The sequence below is a fragment of the Hylobates moloch genome, unplaced genomic scaffold, assembly GCF_009828535.3.
Source record: "Hylobates moloch isolate HMO894 unplaced genomic scaffold, HMol_V3 SCAFFOLD_19, whole genome shotgun sequence".
In the NCBI taxonomy this organism is placed as follows: Eukaryota; Metazoa; Chordata; class Mammalia; order Primates; family Hylobatidae; genus Hylobates; species Hylobates moloch.
The window spans coordinates 18844579-18863810 of NW_026652294.1; the positions used below are offsets into that span (position 1 = coordinate 18844579).

The window sequence follows — 19232 nt, forward strand, 5'->3', positions numbered from 1 at the left end:
GTTTTATCAGAGGATTTTATAGGATTGCATCTCCTTCTTTTTTTTTTTTTTTTTGCTTTCCATTTTCCATTGGCTTGGTAAATATTCCTCCATTTCTTTATTTTGAGCTTATGTGTATCTTTGCACGTGAGATGGGTCTCCTGAATACAGCATACTGATGGGTCTTGACTCTTTATCCAATTTGCCAGTCTGTGTCTTTTAACTGAGGCATTTAGCCCATTTACATTTAAGGTTAATACTGTTATGTGTGAATTTGATCCTGTCATCATGATGCTAGCTGGTTATTTTGCACATTAGTTGATGCAGTTTCTTCATAATGTCATTGATCTTTATAATTTGGTATGTTTTTGCATTGGCTGGTAATAGTTTTTCCTTTCCATATTTAGTGCTTCCTTCAGAAGCTCTTGTAAGGCAGGCCTAGTGGTGACAAAATCCTTCAGGAGGATTTGCTTGTCTGTAAAGGATTTTATTTCTCCTTCGCTTATGAAACACAGTTTGGCCGGTTATGAAATTCTGGTTTGAAAATTCTTTTCTTTAAGAATATTGAATATTGATCTCTATTCTCTTCTGGCTTGTGGGGTTTCGGCATACTGATCTGCTGTTAGTGTGATGGGCTTCCCTTCATAGGTAACCTGACCTTTCTTTCTAGATGCTCTTTACATTATTTCCTTTGTTTCAGCCTTGGAGAATCTGACAATTATGTGTCTTGGGATTGCCTTTCTGGAAGAGTATCTTTGTGGTGTTCTCTGTATTTCCTGAATTTGAATGTTGGCCTGTCTTGCTAGGTTGGGGAAGTTCTCCTGGATAATAACCTGAAGAGTGTTTTCCAACTTGGTTCCATTCTCCCCGTCACTTTCAGGTACACCAATGAAATGTAGGTTTGGTCTTTTCACATAGTCCCATATTTCTTGGAGGCTTTGTTTATTACTTTTCATTTTTTTCCTTTAATTTTGTCTTCACACTTTATTTCATTAAGTTGATCTTCAATCTCTGATATCCTTTCTTCTGCTTGATTGATTCAGCTATCGATACTTGTGTATGCTTCACGAAGTTCTCGTGCTATGTTTTTCAGTTCCATCAGGTCATTGATATTCTTCTATAAACTGGTTATTCTAGTTAGCAATTCCTGTAACTTTTTTCAATGTTCTTCACTTCCTTGCATTGGGTTAGAACATGCTCCTTTAGCTCAGAGGAGTTTGTTATTACCCATCTTCTGAAGCCTACTTCTGTCAATTGGTCAAACTCATTCTCCATCTGGTTTTGTGCCATTGCTGGAGAGGAGTTGTGATCATTTGGAGAAGAGGCATTCTGGTTTTTGTTATTTTCAGCATTTTTGCAGTGGTTTTTCTTCATCTTCGTAGATTTATCTACCTTTGATCTTGGAGGCTGATGGCCTTTTTTGTGGGCATCCTATTTGTTGATGTTGATGTTATTGCTTTATGTTTGTTAGTTTTCCTTCTAACAGGCCTCTCTTCTGCAGGTCTGCTGGAGTTTGGTGGAGGTCCACTCCATACCCTGTTTGCCTGGGTGTCACCAGTGGAGGCTTCAGAACAGCAAAGATTGCTGCCTGCTCCTTCCTCTGGAAGCTTTGTCCCAGAGGGGCACCCACCTGTTGCCAGCCGGAGCTCTCCTGTTTGAGGTGTCTCCCAATCAGGAGGCACGGGAGTCAGGGACCCACTTGAGGAGGTGGAGTCTGTCCCTTAGCAGAGCTTGAGTTGCTGTGCTGGGAGATCTGCTGCTCTCTTCAGAGCCAGCAGGCAGGAATGTTTAAGTCTGCTGAAGCTGTGCCCACAGCCACCTTTTGCCCCAGGTGCTCTGTCTCATGGAGATGGGAGTTTTATCTGTAAGCCCCTGACTGGAGCTGCTGCCTTTCTTTCAGAGGTGCCCTGCCCAGTGAGGAGGAATCTAGAGAGACAGTCTGGCCCCAGGTGCTTTGCCATGCTGTGGTGAATTCTGCACAGTCAGAGTTAACACTGTGAGGGGAAAACCGCGTACTCAAGCCTCAGTGTGGCGGACGCCCCTTTCTCCACCATGCTCAATCATCCCAGGTAGACTTCAGACTGCTGTGCTGGTGGGAAGAATTTCAAGCCAGTGGTTCTTAGCTTGCTGGGCTCCGTGGGAGTGAGACCCGCTGAGTGAGACCACTTGGCCCCCTGGCTTTAGCCCCCTTTCCAGGGGAGTGAACGGTTCTGTCTCACTGGGATTCCAGCCGCCACTGGGGTATGAAAAAAATCTCCTGCAGCTAGCTGGGTATCTGCCTGAACTACCATGTTGACTTTTAATATAACTTATTTTCTAGTCTTTTGCACCTGAGAATTAGGTTTTGTTTTTCTTCTCTTTCTTTGTGTTTACTGATCATGTTAACTTCTTAGATTCTTAAAACGTTATTTTTGATAGAATTCTTCTATGAGGAACCCCTGGTCCTGTTCAGAACCTCCACTAGATGCACTTAAAAGTCTTGGCCTGCTGCAGTCTTATTTCAAAGCACACTCTCTGCGAGGTGCTGGCCTCCTACCCGTGAGCAGTGCACTTCCTCTGTCTTCCTCATTTGGTGTCTTTAAGGATTTTAACGAAAAAGCCATAGAGGCAGACAAGAAATGTCAGTCAGTAGAGTCAAAATAGAAACTCCCTTCATCACAGCGCTTTTTGGTTCCAAGTGCTGAAGCTCATCTTGACATCCTGTCACGGTGCAGGGCCACGTAACCAGAGATGCTGCCACCATCTGTGGGTGTTGCAGAAACTTCTCTGGGCTCTGAAAGCATTTCTGAAAACTCCTCTATCAATATGCCAAGGCTGTCAGCTGAGCTATCTGGTGATAGGAACAACGGGCCCTCATCAGTCCCTTTGCCCTCTTATCATTTGGTAATTATGTGTCTTTCAAATAGCTGCCTGTCTTATTCTTGCATATTTCTGTTGCCTGTGCAGTGCTGTTTCAGTGATGGCCTGGCCTCTGTGTGCCTCAGAAGTTGGAGCAGAATGATCCCCTTTGATCTTCACTCATGCACATGTGTGTATGGATATGTGTATTTTTCTTGCCTTTCCGGTTCAGGTCTATTCTGGGACTCAGCTATTGTACAGAAGAAAAAACAGTCACTGGAACTGGTATCAGAATTCCTGAACAGGAGACTTTCCTTTGCTACTCATTAGTCTTGTGACCTTAGACAATTCAGTTACCTTTTGGGAGTCTGTTTCATCATTATAAAATGAAAATAATAACATGTTCTTCCCAGTGCAATTGTGAGGATGAAATGAGGTGGAGGCAGGGGAAGCTAACTATGTATGAATGTCGCATATACTCATTATAAATATTCTACTTCTCCACTGCTACCTGAAAAAATCACCTAACATTTAAATGATTTAAAACAGCACCAATTATTTTATTACCTCTCATGGTTTCTGTGGGTCAGAGATTTGAGAAGGACTTAGCTGAATGGTTCTGGTATGAGGTCCCTCATACAGGTGGCATTAGTGTGTGGCTGGAGCTGGAACAGTACAATGCTGGAAGAGTGGGTGCTGACCCAGCCTCCCTTTCTTTTAGACTCAGGTCCTCATGTGGTCTCTGCATGGGCTAGTTTGAGCTTCCTCACAGCATGGCGGCTCTAGGCAGTCAGCTGCTTACATGGCAGCTAAAGGCTTTAAGTACAAGTATTCCCGTAAGCAAGACAGAAAGGAAGCACTTTCCATGACCTGGCCTCAGAAGCCACACAATGTCACATCTGCTGATAGTGTATTCTGTTAGTTGAAATGGTCACAAAAGCCCACTCAGCACATACCCATCTCTCAGTGAGAGTAACATCTAGGAATTTGTGGATGTACTTAAGAACTGCCACAATGGATATTGTTATTACGGAAAGTGAATGAATGTTATCCTCTGATGTCAGACCACTCCTTAAGGAAATACCCATTTTTCCTTCTGCTCCTTGCTTTGAACTTCATTTCTCAGTAGTAATGTATTATTGTAATAACAGTTAATCAGTCCTTGAAATGTACCAGACATCATGCTAGAGCTTTACATAAAATATCTCATGTAATTCACACAACACACTTATCTTCATTTGAAAGATTAGAAAACTGCTAGGAAAGGTTTCATAATTATTTCAGGGTCACACAGCCAGAAAGAGGTAGAGCTTGGGATTAAACCTAGGCAGTTTGATTCTAGAACCTGTTCTTTGAACCATTGCACTGAAGCTCTGTGAATTAGAGCTTGTGGGACCCGGACTCTCATCAGCTGCTGAACCCAGATCCTTATTGTGTGCTTCACAGGGGCCTCACCTCTGCAGACTTTAGGGTTACCAGTCATTATATGGGGATCATCTTTCACCCTGGGGGCTTTAGCAGCCCCAGGAGGTAATCATTCCTCAGTGAGTTTAGGCAAAGATCTGTCTGTTCTTCTGAAAGAACCTGGAATGTTTTAAATTATTCTCCAGACTATGGATTTATTAGCTTAATGGGGCGTTTGCATTTTGTTGGAGACAACATGTTTATAAAACTTGATGCTTCTCACCTGTATATTCTGGGTCCTAACTAACCTTACAGTATTTTGATGCACTTTTTCTTTCCTTTTTTATTGTATCTTCATGGACTTTACATAATAACCCAGCAGTGAAGGGGTTTGCCAGCTATCTTTCCATATCCCACATTGCTGTTGGAGGATACTATCATAGCATTTAGACACACATTTCATTAGCTTCGTATGCCTTCTTTGGGGCTTCTTTAAGGATGTAAATCCACAAAAATAAAAATGTCTTCTTTAAATTTCAGGCCCTGAAATTGGGGGATGTTATAGCTGGAAGGAACCTGGTGGTAATGTCTCGTGCAGTGATTTTCAGGGCGCCTTAGCTACCCTCCCTGTATATATTAGTTATTTATTGCTACACAGCCAGGTACCCTCAAAACTTATCAACTTAAAATGTCAAGCATTTATTATCTCATACAGTTTCTGAAAATTAGGAATCTGGGAGCAGCTTGGTTGGGGATTATGACTCTCAACCTTTAAAGAGATTACAATTAAGATGACAATCAGGGGTTGCAGTCATCTGAAGGCTTTACTGGGGCTGAAGATTCTGTATCCATATAGTTTACTGACATGATTGGAGTTCTCATTTCCTTAGGACTGTTCAAGTGTTCTCATAACATAGCAGCTAGCTTTTCCCAGAGTAAGCAGTTTAAATGGAGTAGAAGTTAAAATCTACAACTACTTTTATAATCTAGCCTCGGATGTTGTATACCATTGCTTCTGTTGAATTCCATTGGTCATACAGCCCAGCTCTGTCACAGTATAGGAGAGGCTACACAGGGCATGAAAACCAGGGGGAAGGGATCTTTGGAGACAGTCTTGGAGGCTGGCTACCACACCATGGCCAAGGCAAGAGACCGTATTTGTGCTAGCCCCCTGTCTGTGCTGGCCTCAGAGTGGCCTTCTCTTGTTGCATATTCTGCTTTCTTGTAAAACTTATTTTAGAAATTGTGCCACTGCGAATAACAACAACAAATAAAGATGCAACTCTCTCATTTTAAAAATGATGAAAGAGTCTTGCCTAAGGTTACAAAGTTGCAGCCACAGCCCAGATGATGAGTCAGGTGTCTCAACTCCTCATTCCTGTGTCTTTTACCCTGTTATCTGGGGAGAGGTGACAGGCAGTGTCAGCATTTGACAGAACAGAGGGAATTGGGCACTTTGAAGACCTTCTTTTCAATGATGGGAAAAATACTATCCCAACCTTACTCGAAGGTCGAAGAAAGAGTGAGAGAAGAAGAAAAGAACTTGATGCCTGACATTTGAGGAAATTTGGGGCTCAGACCTTAAATGTAGAACCTTCAGCTTACAGTAAACTATAATTGTTATTATTATTGGCGATTGCCAATACATACCCATTACTTACAAGGTACCAGGCTCTAAGCCCTTTATGCGAGTCATCTCAGTTAATTTGCTCAACAGTTAGTTGACATGGGGCTGGGCATGGCGGCTCATGCCTGTAATCCCAGCACCTTAGGAGGCCAAAGTGGAAGGATTGCTTGAGCACAGGAGTTCAAGACCATCCTGGGCAACATAGCAAGACCCCATCTCTCAAAAAAAAATACAAAATTTAGCTGGGCATGGTGGAGAACACCTGTAATCCCAGCTACTTGGGAAGCTGAGGTGAGAGGATCGCTTGAGCCCAGGAGTTTGAGGCTGCAGTGAGCCATGATTATGCCACTGCACTCCAGCCTGGGTGACAGAGCAAGACCCTGTCTCTAAAATAAATAGTTGACATGTTTGTTACTCCTCTTTATAGATGAGGAAACTGAGGTCCCAAGAGGTGGAGTTATGTCTTGAAATGTGGGGAAGAGTTTGATAGGTGAGGTGAAGGGTCAGAGCAATCTAGAATGAAGGCACATTCTAAAAGCAAGAAAGCTTGATGAGTCATCCAGTATGACCATAGCATGGCGCTACACTGATCATTGTTGAGTGATTGTCTGGCTAATGCGTGTGGACTTTTTGGACCAGGCCAGTCTTCCAGAGGCCCCCATGATGGATCAGTATTGGGCTGTTGTTAGATAACCCACCTACCCCAGACATGGTCTCCCTGTATTGATTACACTTCTCTTGACCTACCTCAAAATCGGTCTCATCCTTTAATGTTTTCTGTGTAAAATTTGGGTGTCTGATTTCTCAGGCGGCTATCCTCTTTATAGCACAAGAAAGTCAATCCTAAAGCAGGCTGGGATATGCAGGATAGAAAATCCTGGATGGTTCATTCGTCATCCATTTATGTGCCTTGTCCATGGAGGGGACACCAAGAGACTCCTTGTTCTCACACCAGGCCCTGGAACGCATGTGGTCACACCTGTTCCCTCGCTGAGCCCTGAAGGCTTGGCTTACAAAGCCAGGAGGTGCATCTACTTCTGTTTTCTGCATAGTTTAAATAACTTTGTCTTTGCACCCATGGTTCAGCATTTAGAGTGGACAGATTTAGATCAGTGGTGTCCCAAATCCTGGAGGTTTGTAACACGATTTGAGAGGGTACATTCGCCATATGTTTTAAAAATGTTAATAGGTACATACATGTTTTATTGAGGCCATTACTGCGGGCTTAAAAGCAGGACCCTGAATTCAACCCATCACTTTGTGACGGACTAGCTGAGCCCTCGGACCTTGGGCAAGTTACTTAACCACTCTGTGTCTCACCTTCTTCAGCTTGAATTTAGGAAAAACCTGGATTTTAGGAAAAAGCTGTATAGAAATTCTAAATCCCTTGTTTGACAGAGGCAGTGGCTGAGGATCTGAGAGGTTAGATAATTTGCCCCGAATCACTTAGCTGGCACCACTGTCATACTGGACCCCTGTTGACTCCAGTAAGGACAACACTGTGTCTGAGAGGTTGAAGAAGAGACTCAGAGCCAGTGAAGGAGACAGGGTTTATGAAGAACTTACATACAGGGGTGGACCAGTGACCACAGGCTGAACAGTAGAACTGCTACCATTTGTAAAAAGCATGCAGTTGATACCGTGTTTTCACTTAGCAGTCTCCACCTAGCAACCATCACTTAACCAAAAATAAAGGGCCTCGATCCCTTGTACAGTCTGCATTCCAGGGAATGGGCCAGGCATTCAGGTTCCTTCATAGATAAGGAGTGAATCTCCACATTGGCCCCTCCGGGATTCTTTTTTTTTTTTGGAGATGGAGTCTTGCTCTGTCACCCAGGCTAGAGTGCAGTGGCGCGATCCCGGCTCACTGCAGCCTCCACCTCCCGGGTTCAAGTGATTCTCCTGCCTCAGCTTCCCGAGTAGCTGGGATTACAGGTGCCCGCCACTGCGCCTGGCTAATTTTTGTATTTTTTTAGTAGAAACGGTTTCTCCACGTTGGCCAGGCTGGTCTGACCTGTGATCCACCCGCCTCAGCCTCCCAAAGTGCTGGGATTACAGGCGTGAGCCACCGCACTTGGCCCGGGATTCTTAGCTCAGAACTCCAAACACACATCCTTCTTGGATCATAGGGTCGTTCTCAGGAATTGCCTGGGTTATTGCTGTCAGGTCTGTCTGCCATTACAAACTGGAACCAGCATCCAGCTCTCTGGATTTCCAGGGCTTTTTTATTATTATTATTATTTTTAAATTTTTTTTGCAGTAGAAGCCTGTACCCATTCTCATCTCTTTCCATTTTTTCTCACCCTGAAAGAGTAACAAATTCCAAGGCCTTGGGACATGTGGTGGTAGCTGAAAGAAGAACGCAGCCTTTCCTTGTCTTTTCCAAGTGAAGAAAAGTGGTGCTCTCTCCTCGAGAGGAATTGGAAATAGATTATTTGCACACCCTCGTACTCTCTCAGAATAATCACAGTTAACATCTGTTGAGTTTTCACTATAGAGTCTTTTCCAAGTGCTTCTGCTAGAGCAGTGGTTCTCAAAGTGTGGTCCCTGGGCCGGCAGCAGCAGCGTCGCCTGGATGCAGACTATTCTCAGGCTCCACTCCAGAGATCCTGGATCAGAAACTGGGGAGGAGCCCACACTCTGTTTTAACAAGCCCCTCCAGGTGATTCTCATGCATACTGGAGTTGGAGAGCCACATACTCCCTGTCCTTGACAAGCCCTTTAAGATTATGTCCCCCATTATACAGATGATGAAGTCAGAGCAGGAGGACTCTGAACAGTGTCTTGTGCTGTTTATTCATTCAGGAAACATTAATAAGCATTGATTTGTTAGGGGCACTTTCTTGCACTCATTTGTTTGATCCTCACACAACCCAATGGGTAGCTATTTTTATCTCCATTTTATGGATGCGGCGAGTGAAGCTCAGGGACACTAAATAACTCTTCCAAGGTCACACGGCCACTTAGCTTTAGGTTGTAGCTCCAATCGAGGTCTCTCTACTCTTGTTGCAGGATTTTCACACTACATTGCCCCTGTCTGTGACCCTCACTGCTGCCTGTCTGACCCCAGCTGTTTGCTTCTCCCCAGCTGTCAGAGCATCTGTCCTCTGGGAGGTCTTGCCTATCCCCCTCAAGCCCACCAAAAATCTGCAGCTGCCATCCAGAATCTGGGCTGAGCCTGTCTTTCCATAGCACACCTGATGCCCAAGTTGAAATGGGTTTCGCCTGTCACTCCCTCAGTCTCTCTGATAGGAGATGCTTAACTGAATCGTGCCCCCAGGCAGAATGGCCTGAAGGGAGCACCAGGCCCTGTGGGCAAGAGAAGCAGGGCTGACAGGGTGTTGAAGACTTCTGCCAGGGCCACAGCTTGCCTGGCATCCCTTAGTTTGGTGTGAATTTCTTTTGGGACGATGATTTTTTTCCCCATATTTATCTGTGAAAAACTGCCCCCCTGGGGATTCTTTCCTGCTGGGAGGCAGAGCATGGAGAACTTTATTTTTCAGGTTTTTATGGAGCCTGGCAAGCACAGTCACAAGTCCAGGCTGGCCCTAATATCACCAGTTGCTCTTGTGTGGTCACTGAAATGCCTTCTCCTCCAAGATGCTCTCCCTGCATCGTCTCTTATCTGGGTGATGCTGGCCACTCTGGGATGCAAAGACACTGAGCTTGCCATCGTAGGAGCCCTCTCATTCTCCTGTGGGATCTCCTGGTTAGCTATCGCATTGCCTCCGCACCTGGCTTTGGGGAATGGGGATTGCCTTAAAATTTACCTTTATTTCCTCCAAGCCCAGAACAGTCCTGGAACACTGGCAACTCTAAAAACATCGATGTTATGAATTTTTTCTGCAAGTTGTAAGACAAAGGTCATCCCTTGACCCCAGTGGGGTCAGGAATGAACCCAGTTCACCTTTCTGCACTACCTTACCTGCATCATCAAGTACAGCCTGCAAGATTCAAAGTATGCTGGGCACCATGTCTAGGATGACAGTTAATTAGTGGAAGCCTTAGCGTTGCCTTAGAAAGAGCTTTTATGGTTCATTACTCAAGAGGTTTGTAAAGCTTTTAAAAAGTATAAATGACATGTATAAATTCTCAAGTTTCTTACATTGGTGCCATTTCCTTTAGGAATCAGCAAGTAACTATGAATGCCTAAAAGTCTTCTGTGCTTTCTTTCCAGCCAACAGGACAAGTGAGATGCTGAGGAAAGGTCCTCAGTGTTGGTCAGGTCCTGGCAGGTTACAGCTTGCATGCTCAGGGGCTGAAATGATTCCAGGAGGGGCCAAGAGGTGTGGGCAGGGCTGAGGGGAGGTAACACAGAGGCAGGAAGGTGTTAAGAAACCCAGCAAGTACTAGAACTGTGGGATTGGGCCCCTGACAGGAGCCAGGGAAATCTGACCTCTGAGACTCCCACTGGTGCCTCCCAATGACCAAACTCAACCCGAAATCAGAGGCAAAAGGAGCCCACTTAACTTGGTCTATAAAGGTCAGACTCGGCCAGGCACAGTGGCTCATGCCTGTAATCTCAGCACTTTGGGAGGCCGAGGTGGGCGGATCACATGAGGCCAGGAGTTCAAGACCAGCCTGGGCAACATGGCCAAACCCCATCTCTACTAAAAATACAAAAATTAGCTGGGCATGATGGTGGCATGCCTGTAGTCCCAGCTACTTGAGAAGCTGAGGCAAGAGAATCACTTGAACCTGGGACACAGAGGTTGGAGAAAGCTGAGATCATACCACTGCATTCCAGCCTAGGTGATAGATCGAGACTCTGTCTCAAAAAAACAAGCAAACAAAAGGCCAGACTCTCCAGACACAGGACAATTAGGAGAAGGGTAGAGAGAGTTGGAGGGGCAAATGAGAACATCATTCCATCCTCCATCTGGAATTTGTGATAGAGAAACGTGAGTGTTATGTCTATACAGTCACGTGTTGCATAATGACATATCTGTCAGCAGTGGACTGCATATACCACACTGCTCCCATCAGATCATAATGGAGCTAAAAATTCCTATGGCCTAGTGACATCATAGCCATCTTAACATCATGTGCAATACATCACTCATGTGTTTGGTGATGTTGGTGTGAACAAACCTACTGCACTGCAATTTGTATAAAACTATAGCGCAATTATGTACAGTACATAATAATACTAGATAAAAAATGGCTGTGTTACCAGTGTATGTATTTATCATACTATCATTATTTTAGTGTATTCCTTCTACTTTTTTTTTTAAGTTAACTATAAAACAGCCTCAGACAGGTCCTTCAGGAGATATTTAAGAAGGCATTTGCCGGCCGGGCGCGATGGCTCACGCCTGTAATCCCAGCACTTTGGAAGGCCGAGGTGGGTGGATCACGAGGTCAGGAGATCGAGACCACGGTGAAACCCCGTCTCTACTAAAAATACAAAAAAAAATTAGCCAGGTGTGGTGGCGGGCGCCTGTAGTCCCAGCTACTCAGGAGGCTGAGGCAGGAGAATGGCACGAACCCGGGAGGCAGAGCTTGCAGTGAGCCGAGATCGCACCACTGCACTCCAGCCTGGGCGACAGAGCAAGACTCTGTCTCAAAAAAAAAAAAAAAGAAGGCATTGCTATCACAGGAGATGACAGCTCCTTGTGTGTTAATGCCCCTGAAGACCTTCCAGTGGGACAAGGTAAGGAGGTGGAAGACAGTGATATTGACGACTCTGACTCCGTGTAGGCCTAGGCTAAGGTGTGTGTTTGTGTCTTAGTTTTTAACAAAAAAGTTTTAAAAGTTAAAAATAAAATTTTTAAAATAGAAAAATACTTAGAGAATAAGAATATAAAGAAAAAGTGTTTTCATACAGCTGTACAATGTGTTTGTGTTTCAAACTATGTGTTGTTATAAAAGAATCAAAAAGTTAAGAGCCAGGCACAGTGGTGTGCACTTATAGTCCCAGCTACTCTGGAAGCTGAGACGGGAGGGAAGATTGCTTGAGCCCAGGAGTTCGAGGCTGTCGTGTGCTGTGATCATGTCTGTGGATAACCACTGTACTCTAACCTGGACAATATAGCAAGACCCCATCTCTTTAAAAAAAAGAGATGGTTGGGCGCAGTGGTTCACGCCTGTAATCCCAGCACTTTGGGAGGCTGAGGTGGGTGGATCACGAGATCAGGAGATCGAGACCATCCTGGCCAACACGGTGAAACCCCGTCTGTAGTAAAAATACAAAAAAATTAGCCGGGCATGGTGGCAGGTGCCTGTAGTCCCAGCTACTTGGGAGGCTGAGGCAGGAGAATCGTTTGAACCTGAGAAGCAGAAGTTGCAGTGAGCCGAGATCACACCACTGCACTCCAGCCTGGGCAACAGAGTGAGACTCCATCTCAAAAAAAAAAAAAAAAAAAAAAAAGAGAGAGATAGTTAAAATAATTGTTAAATTTGTAAAGGAAAAAAGTTCCAGTAAGCTGTTTAATTTATTATCGAAGAAAAATATTTTTTATAAATTTAGTATAGTCTAAGTGTACTGTGTTTATAAACTAAGTGTACACAGTAGTGTACTATAATGTCCTAGGCCTTCACATTCTTTGACCACTCACTCACTGACTCACCCAGAGCTACTTCCATTTCTGTGAACTGTAATCATGATGAGTACCCTATACAGGTGTACCATTTTTTTCTCATATTATATTTTTACTGTACCTTTTCTATGTTAAGAGATAGAAATACTCACCATCGTGTTACAGTTGTCTACAGGATTCAGTGTAGTATCATGTATACAGGTTTGTAGCCTAGAAGCAGTAGACTCTGCTATATAGCCTATGTGTGTTGTAGGCTATACCATCTAGGGTTGTGTAAGTGGACTCTAAAGTTGCTCGGAAGACAAAGTCACCTGACGATGATAGGCTACTCAGAAGTTATCTGTGTTGTTAAGCAAAGCATGACTGTAATTGCAGGTATAGACAGGAAGGCCTAGTACAAGGACTAGTGGTCACTGATTCTGACATTCAGATCCCACCCTTTGGTTTGTTTGTTTGGTTTTTGGTTTTTGGTTTTTTAGGGGGCTTTTTTGAGACAGAGTTTTGCTCTTGTTGCCCAAGCTGGAGTGCAGTAGCGAGATCTCGGCTCACTGCAACCTCCACCTCCCAGGTTCAAGCGATTCTCCTGCCTCAGCCTCCTGAGTAGCTGGGATTATAGGCACGTGCCACCACGCCCGGCTAATTTTTTGTATTTTTAGTAGAAACAGGGTTTCACCGTGTTAGCCAGGCTGGTCTCGAACTCCTGACCTCGGGTGATCCGCCCGCCTCGGCCTCCCAAAGTGCTGGGATTACAGGCATGAGTTACCGCACCCAGCAAAATTAGCCTGCAGTGATGGTGTGTGCCACCATGTCGGCCAGGCTGGTCTTGAACTCTTGACCTCAGATGATCCGCCCACCTTGGCCTCCCAAAGTGAGCCACAGGCATGAGCCAAGACCCCACCCTTTGAGAGGAGGGATATTGAGTAGTTGTGACCATTTTTAATCTACCACACCAAGAAACTTAAAAACTGAACTTAATAGCTTCAAGCCCTAAAGTCACATGACAAAACCATTTTTGTGACCCCATTCTTTCAAGGATCATTTATCTTTCTCCCTCCCGTCCCCATTCCTACTCCAACCCCTGCCCCACTCATGGTTCACTTCTGTAACCCCAAATTTTGGACCACCCAAAACTCCTCTAAGAGCATAGTTGATGCCACTCTGATTTTCTGCTTTCCCGGGGAGCAGGGCCCTGCTGCTACGCCTCCAGATGATGCATTTATTCATGGTGGCAGGTGTATTCGATGAAACTAAAGAGATTGGAAAATTATGTAAAATGTTTGAGAATGTGCATGCTTGTGCTTACATTTAATGGGCCCATTTTAAAAAGTCCCTGAACCCTGAAGCCAAGACAAAGTTTGATATCTCTGAGGCTGTATGTTTAAATATTTGCGATTCCGAAGAGCCTGATTCAGCGTGTTTTTCTCCATTCTCATCCCCTTCCCAGTTGTGTCTTCCATGTGCAGGCGTTTTCCTATTCATTTCCCTCATGATTGAAATGGTGACAGTTACATCTGCATTATAATCTTTCATCCTGAGTCTTTTACAGATATCATCCAGAGATAAGCAATGGTGTCTTTCTTTTACAGGTGGAGAAATTAAAATATGCGTAAATTAGCCTGAAAAAAAGGTACCAGAAAACCCAGAGGGATCTGACATCACTTCATTTTGCTTCATTTTGCTCCCTCATCCCTCATCCAGGGTTTTCTAACAGCAGTGCTCTTGACCTTTGGGGCAGGATAGGTCTTTGTTTTGGGGCTGTCTTGTGCATTGTGGGATGCTGAGCAGCATCCCTGGCCTCTACTCACAGATGCCAGTAGCATCCCCCTGCCCCCCACCCCAGACCCACCAAGTAGTGACAGCCAAGACTGTCTCTAGGCATTGCAGATGTCCTAAGGGTTGGAGGACAGGGAGATGAATATGTCCCTGGTTGAGAACTACTGCCTTCCAGTAGAGCATTTGAAGATCCTGGGCATCAGAGACTGAATTATTGGTCTGAGGGACGCAGGGCCTGGGGCACAGAGTATATCTTAAAAATCTTTCAAGTGTTTCTGATGTACCACCAGGGTTAAGAATCTGTTCCAGGCAGGGTGCGATGGCTTATGCCTGTAATCCCAGCACTTCGGGAGGCCAAGGTGAGTGGATCACTTGAGTTCAAGAGTTTGAGACCAGCCTGACCAACATGGTAAAAACCCAGCTCTACTAAAAATACAAAAATTACCTGGGTGTAGTGGTGGGTGCTTGTAATCCTAGCTACTCAGAAGGCCGAGGCAGGAGAATCACTTGAACCTGGGGGGCAGAGGTTGCAGTGAGCTGAGATTGCGCCACTTCATTCCAGCCTGGGTGACAGAGTGAGACTCTGTCTCAAAAAAAAAAAAAAAAGGCAAAAACAGTCTGTTCCAGAATTCAAATCCCAATTCTCTAAGCCTGAGTTTCCTGATCTGCGATACTAAAATGATAATACTGTACCTGTCTCATACAACTGTGAGCCTGAAATCTGGTACTATTAAGCACAGTGCCTGGAATGTCATCATTTGCTCACTACATACTGGCTTTCATGATGCTTCTCATTCCTGTCTTGCATCTCCCCTCCTCTTTCTTCTTGGGAGCAGGTATAAGAGCAGAGGTTGAGACCATAGCACCCATCTGGGTTGGGGATTTGCATTTTGAGTGTGGGGGTAGGGTGCATACGGGAGCTGAGAGCAGAGTGGGGTGATGATTCAGATGAGCCCTGGTGGGGGCCGGCATGGAGCCTGACAGTCAAGGGCAAAGGGACCCTCCATAGGGGAAGAGGAGCGGTAGAGTGATGTGAGGCTCTGAGAGTCCTACTCATGTGGCAAGCCCGTAATTGTAGGATTTCTGAGAAAATTAGATTCTATATGAAGCCAAGGTCAAGTTTCTCGTACTGGGAATAGGTGTCCAAGGTGGGGTGAAGGTCATTGGGGCTAAATGGGTCATGGATGTGGATTTGAGGGTGTGGGATGGTTCATCCCTGATGGCCGAGCCTCCCGTGCTGATGCAAGAAAGTGAGGTGATGAAGGAGGCCTGGGAACCAGAGGACATTGTCACATCACCCTACATGGGATGGACCCAGATATCAGAACTGCATTTTGACATGGCTGGTTGGGATAACAAGGTGTCTGGAAGCCCATGTCATGGGAGCAAGGGCTGTGAGGAGTTCTGGAAAAGAAAAGGCATCTCTCAGGTGCCCTCCTTTAATGGAAGTATCGAGTGCTGGAGGAAACGTCATTGTTCTGCAATACGTCCAGGACAGAATGCAACTGGAGTGGGTGTTAAGAGGCAGGTTTCCATTCAAGGAAGGCTGTGCTTCAGTAGAAAGGACAAAATCCGGAAGTGTGAACTCTCCATTCTTCCCGAGGCTGGATAAGGATGTCCTGTCGGGGATGCCCTAGAGTGGTGCTTTCCGATCTTTTTCAAGTTGTGCCACACATAGAAAATGATAACTGCTGTGATGCAGGAGGGAAATAGAAAAGTTGCCTGAGGATGCCAGCCCCGCCCAGTAGCTTAGAGGGCATAAACAGAGGAGTATATTTGTCACCTGTAATTCAATCATGGCACACTAAGGTGCCTGGGCACTCCATTTGGGAAGCCCAGCTCTGGAGGACCTTTTCTGGTATCATTGGAATGTAGTGTGGTGGGCAGCATATTCCCCTCTTGGCATTGTTCCCTCACTCCTTAGCACCATCCTGCAAGACACATGTCATGACGCTTAAGTGGCAGTGAGTTAGTGGACCCTGCAGCTCTCCCAGGGTCACGCTGAGTTCAAGGATTCATGTCTGAGGCCCATGCTCCTGGCTACTTAGTTGAGATAACCCCTTGGGTTCCCTTCAATTCTGCCAGTCTTCCGTTCTTTGAACTGTATCCCAGATGGGGTGCGGAGGTGTTCATGTGTCCCCTTTGGCCCTTTTATTAGGTTGACCCTAACCCAACACATCTTGTGGGAACATTTCACAAGCTCTCTGAGCCATAACTTCTTAGTCTGAGATCCCTGATTGTTGGTTCATACTTTCAAGATGTATTTCTTTCCTCTCTGTTTAACCAGTCGTCATTGTTGCTCAGCTTGGGGACAGGAGACTCACTGTTTGCCTATTTGAGCCAATCACCATCTCTCTTGTCCCCAAAATGTAATTGGAAGGAGCCTTAATGGTTTCCAAATGAGAATAGCTCCATAAGCCGATTAAAAAGGCCTTAATAAAACTGTCTTGAGTTATTTTCCACAGCTGCAGACAGTGTCCTTTGTTTTCTAATGATGCCAACAAGAAATCAGGGCAATTTTTCTTTCTAGTGTGATCTGAAGCACCGGGAAGGCCCTCTTCCGTCTGTCTGACTGCTCACCCCGTCTTCTTTTCTTCCCAGACAATCCACGTTGCTATTGTCTGCGCCGGATACAATGCCAGCCGGGATGTCGTCACCCTGGTCAAATCTGTCCTGTTCCATAGGTAAGAACAACTTCTGTGCTGTGTGGGCTGAGGTCTGTCACTGCCTGCCTGTGTATTTCCTTGGGGAAGGGTTAAATAAGAGCAGAATTTCTCATCAATCATTCTAGCTGCCATAAAAATGTAATTTTTGTCTGAAACCCTGAGGAGATGATTGTGTTAACAATGTTTAATGACAACGATTAGGTGCTGTCTTGCCATGTTTAGAATTGTAACTCTCAGACCTAATGCTGCAGTCTTAAAGGACACCTCAAATCTGATGCTTCAGTCTCTCTATCGGCTTCCCCTGCTTGGCATTAACCAGATCTCAGTTGTTATACATCCTTGTCGGTAGGTTGTGTTATGGATTGAGTTATGTCCACCACAATTCTTATGTTGAGGCCCACATTCCTGGTACCTGAGAATATGACTGTATTTGGAGATAGGATCTTTAATTAGATTAAAATGGGGTCATTAGAGTAGGCCCTAATCTAATATGACAGATGTCCTTTAAAAAAAAGGAGATTAGGATACAGACATGTGCCAAACACAGACCATAAGAACATACATTGAGAGGGAGGCCATCTGCAAGTCAAGAGAGCGGCCTCAAAAGATCTTGGACTTCCAGCCTCATAGATGGTGGGAAAATAAATGTCTCTTGTTTTATCCACCTAGTCGGTGGTGTTTTCTTATAGACAGGTTGCTTCCTCTGTTCTGGCATGGGCTGTCCCACTTTTGGGCATTTCTGACTGTAAAAAAGTCCTGCCTTAATTAAACTATTTCCCAACCTGTGGATGATCTCCATTGACTCTCATGGACCCCCCATGGGAACCATCATCCTAAGGATTGTTGCTTCTTCTGCCTGGAAGTGATAATGCCTCTGGATGCTCATCGCTTCTCCATGTGACACTTCCAGCATTGGCTTCTGCTTTCTCATAGAACTTTTCTTCTGTTCCTCACTATTTTGTTTGGCATCTAGACATACCCAGGGTCCTATCCAGAATGGCGTTCACGGTTCCAGCCAGTGCCCTTGGCTCGGCTTTAACACTCTTGCCAAGGGTTTGGATGAAGCTTATCCACAGCTGTAGCCAACAGCATGGAAACCTATTGGGTGGATGAGTCAGGATCCAGGAGGCTCTCCATAGTAGGAATAGTGGTGAAAAGTTTGCAGAGGTCGACTGAACAGAGATCATTGTAAAATGCTGCACCTGAATCCGTCAGTGGCATAAACAAAGATGGGAGCAATGGTGGGCTTCAAGACCTACCAACCCTGCAAGGAACTGGGATTTGTCATTGGTTCTACCTTCTCTCTGTCTTCCAACAAGCCCATCTGCAGTCAGTGCTTTGCGATTCTCCCTCTGAGATAGTTTTCACTTTCTCCCCATTCTCTCCATCCCCACTGCAACTGATGTCATTCAGGGCCACCTATCCTCTCACCTTCATGTGGCCTTCCTGCCTCCCCAGTTTCTACTCTTCAGATCATCTGCTGTGATTCCAGAATGACATTTCAAACAGGCACATCTGATTTCTCAAAATCTTTTAGCGGCTTCTCTTTGTCAAGGGGTGGAAATCAAACCCTTTTACCATGGCACAAAGACCAGGCTGATCCCCATAGTGCTTTCTGTCTCCTCTTTTTGCTTTGACTTCGCACTCCAGCAGCTCTGACCTCCTTGTAGCTCCCCAGCGCCCCCGTAGCGTGTCCGGCCTGTTGTGTCTCGTTATGCTGCCCTGTCTACCCATTTCTCCCTCCTTCTCCATTTCCTCCCACCCTCACCTTGGCAAACTCCCTCTTAGCCTTTAAGACTTTACATAAGCATCCTTTCTAACAGGAAGCCAACCTTCTGCCTGGGTTGGGGTTTCTCGTCTACCAGTCCACAATACCCTGTGTGTCTTTCTGTCATTAGATTTATTACGTTATATTTTATATGTCTATTCATGACAGGTCTGCTGTAGCAGAATGTGGGCTTTCTGGAAGACAGAACCCATGCCATCATTTTCTGTGTCCCTAGTATCTTAGCAAAGTAGCTGACACGTATTACATGCTCAATAAATGTTTACTTATTTGACAAGTCAATCTGGGGGAGTTCATTAATAAAGAACGTGAAGATATGTATTCAATCAGTTAATTAATATATCCAGCCCAGACTTAGTTCAGTTCCACATTCATGACACTATATTGCTGAGTGATTGTTAGCAGGTCATTTTACCTTATTTTTATTTTTTTTTTTTATTTTTTTTTGAGATAGAGTTTCACTCTTGTCGCCAAGGCTAGGGTGCAGTGGTATGATCTTGGCTCACTGCAACCTCCGCCTCCTGGATTCCAGCAATTCTCCTGTCTCAGCCGGCCAAGTAGCTGGGGTTAGGCACCCGCCACCACACCCACCTAATTTTTGTATTTTTAGTAGAGACGGG

At 45.1% G+C, this 19232-nt stretch overlaps 1 protein-coding gene across 4 annotated transcripts in view; it reads left to right on the forward strand.

Annotated features, from left to right (window-relative positions):
* The window catches only part of LARGE1 (LARGE xylosyl- and glucuronyltransferase 1), a 640944-nt gene that overhangs the window by 270666 nt on the left and 351046 nt on the right, over positions 1-19232 (forward strand). For all 4 annotated transcript variants that reach the window (XM_032139623.2, XM_032139621.2, XM_032139622.2 and 1 more), the window contains one exon: positions 16762-16844. In XM_032139623.2, the coding sequence (XP_031995514.1) occupies positions 16762-16844 (83 nt within the window). The remainder of the gene's footprint in view (positions 1-16761; positions 16845-19232) is intronic.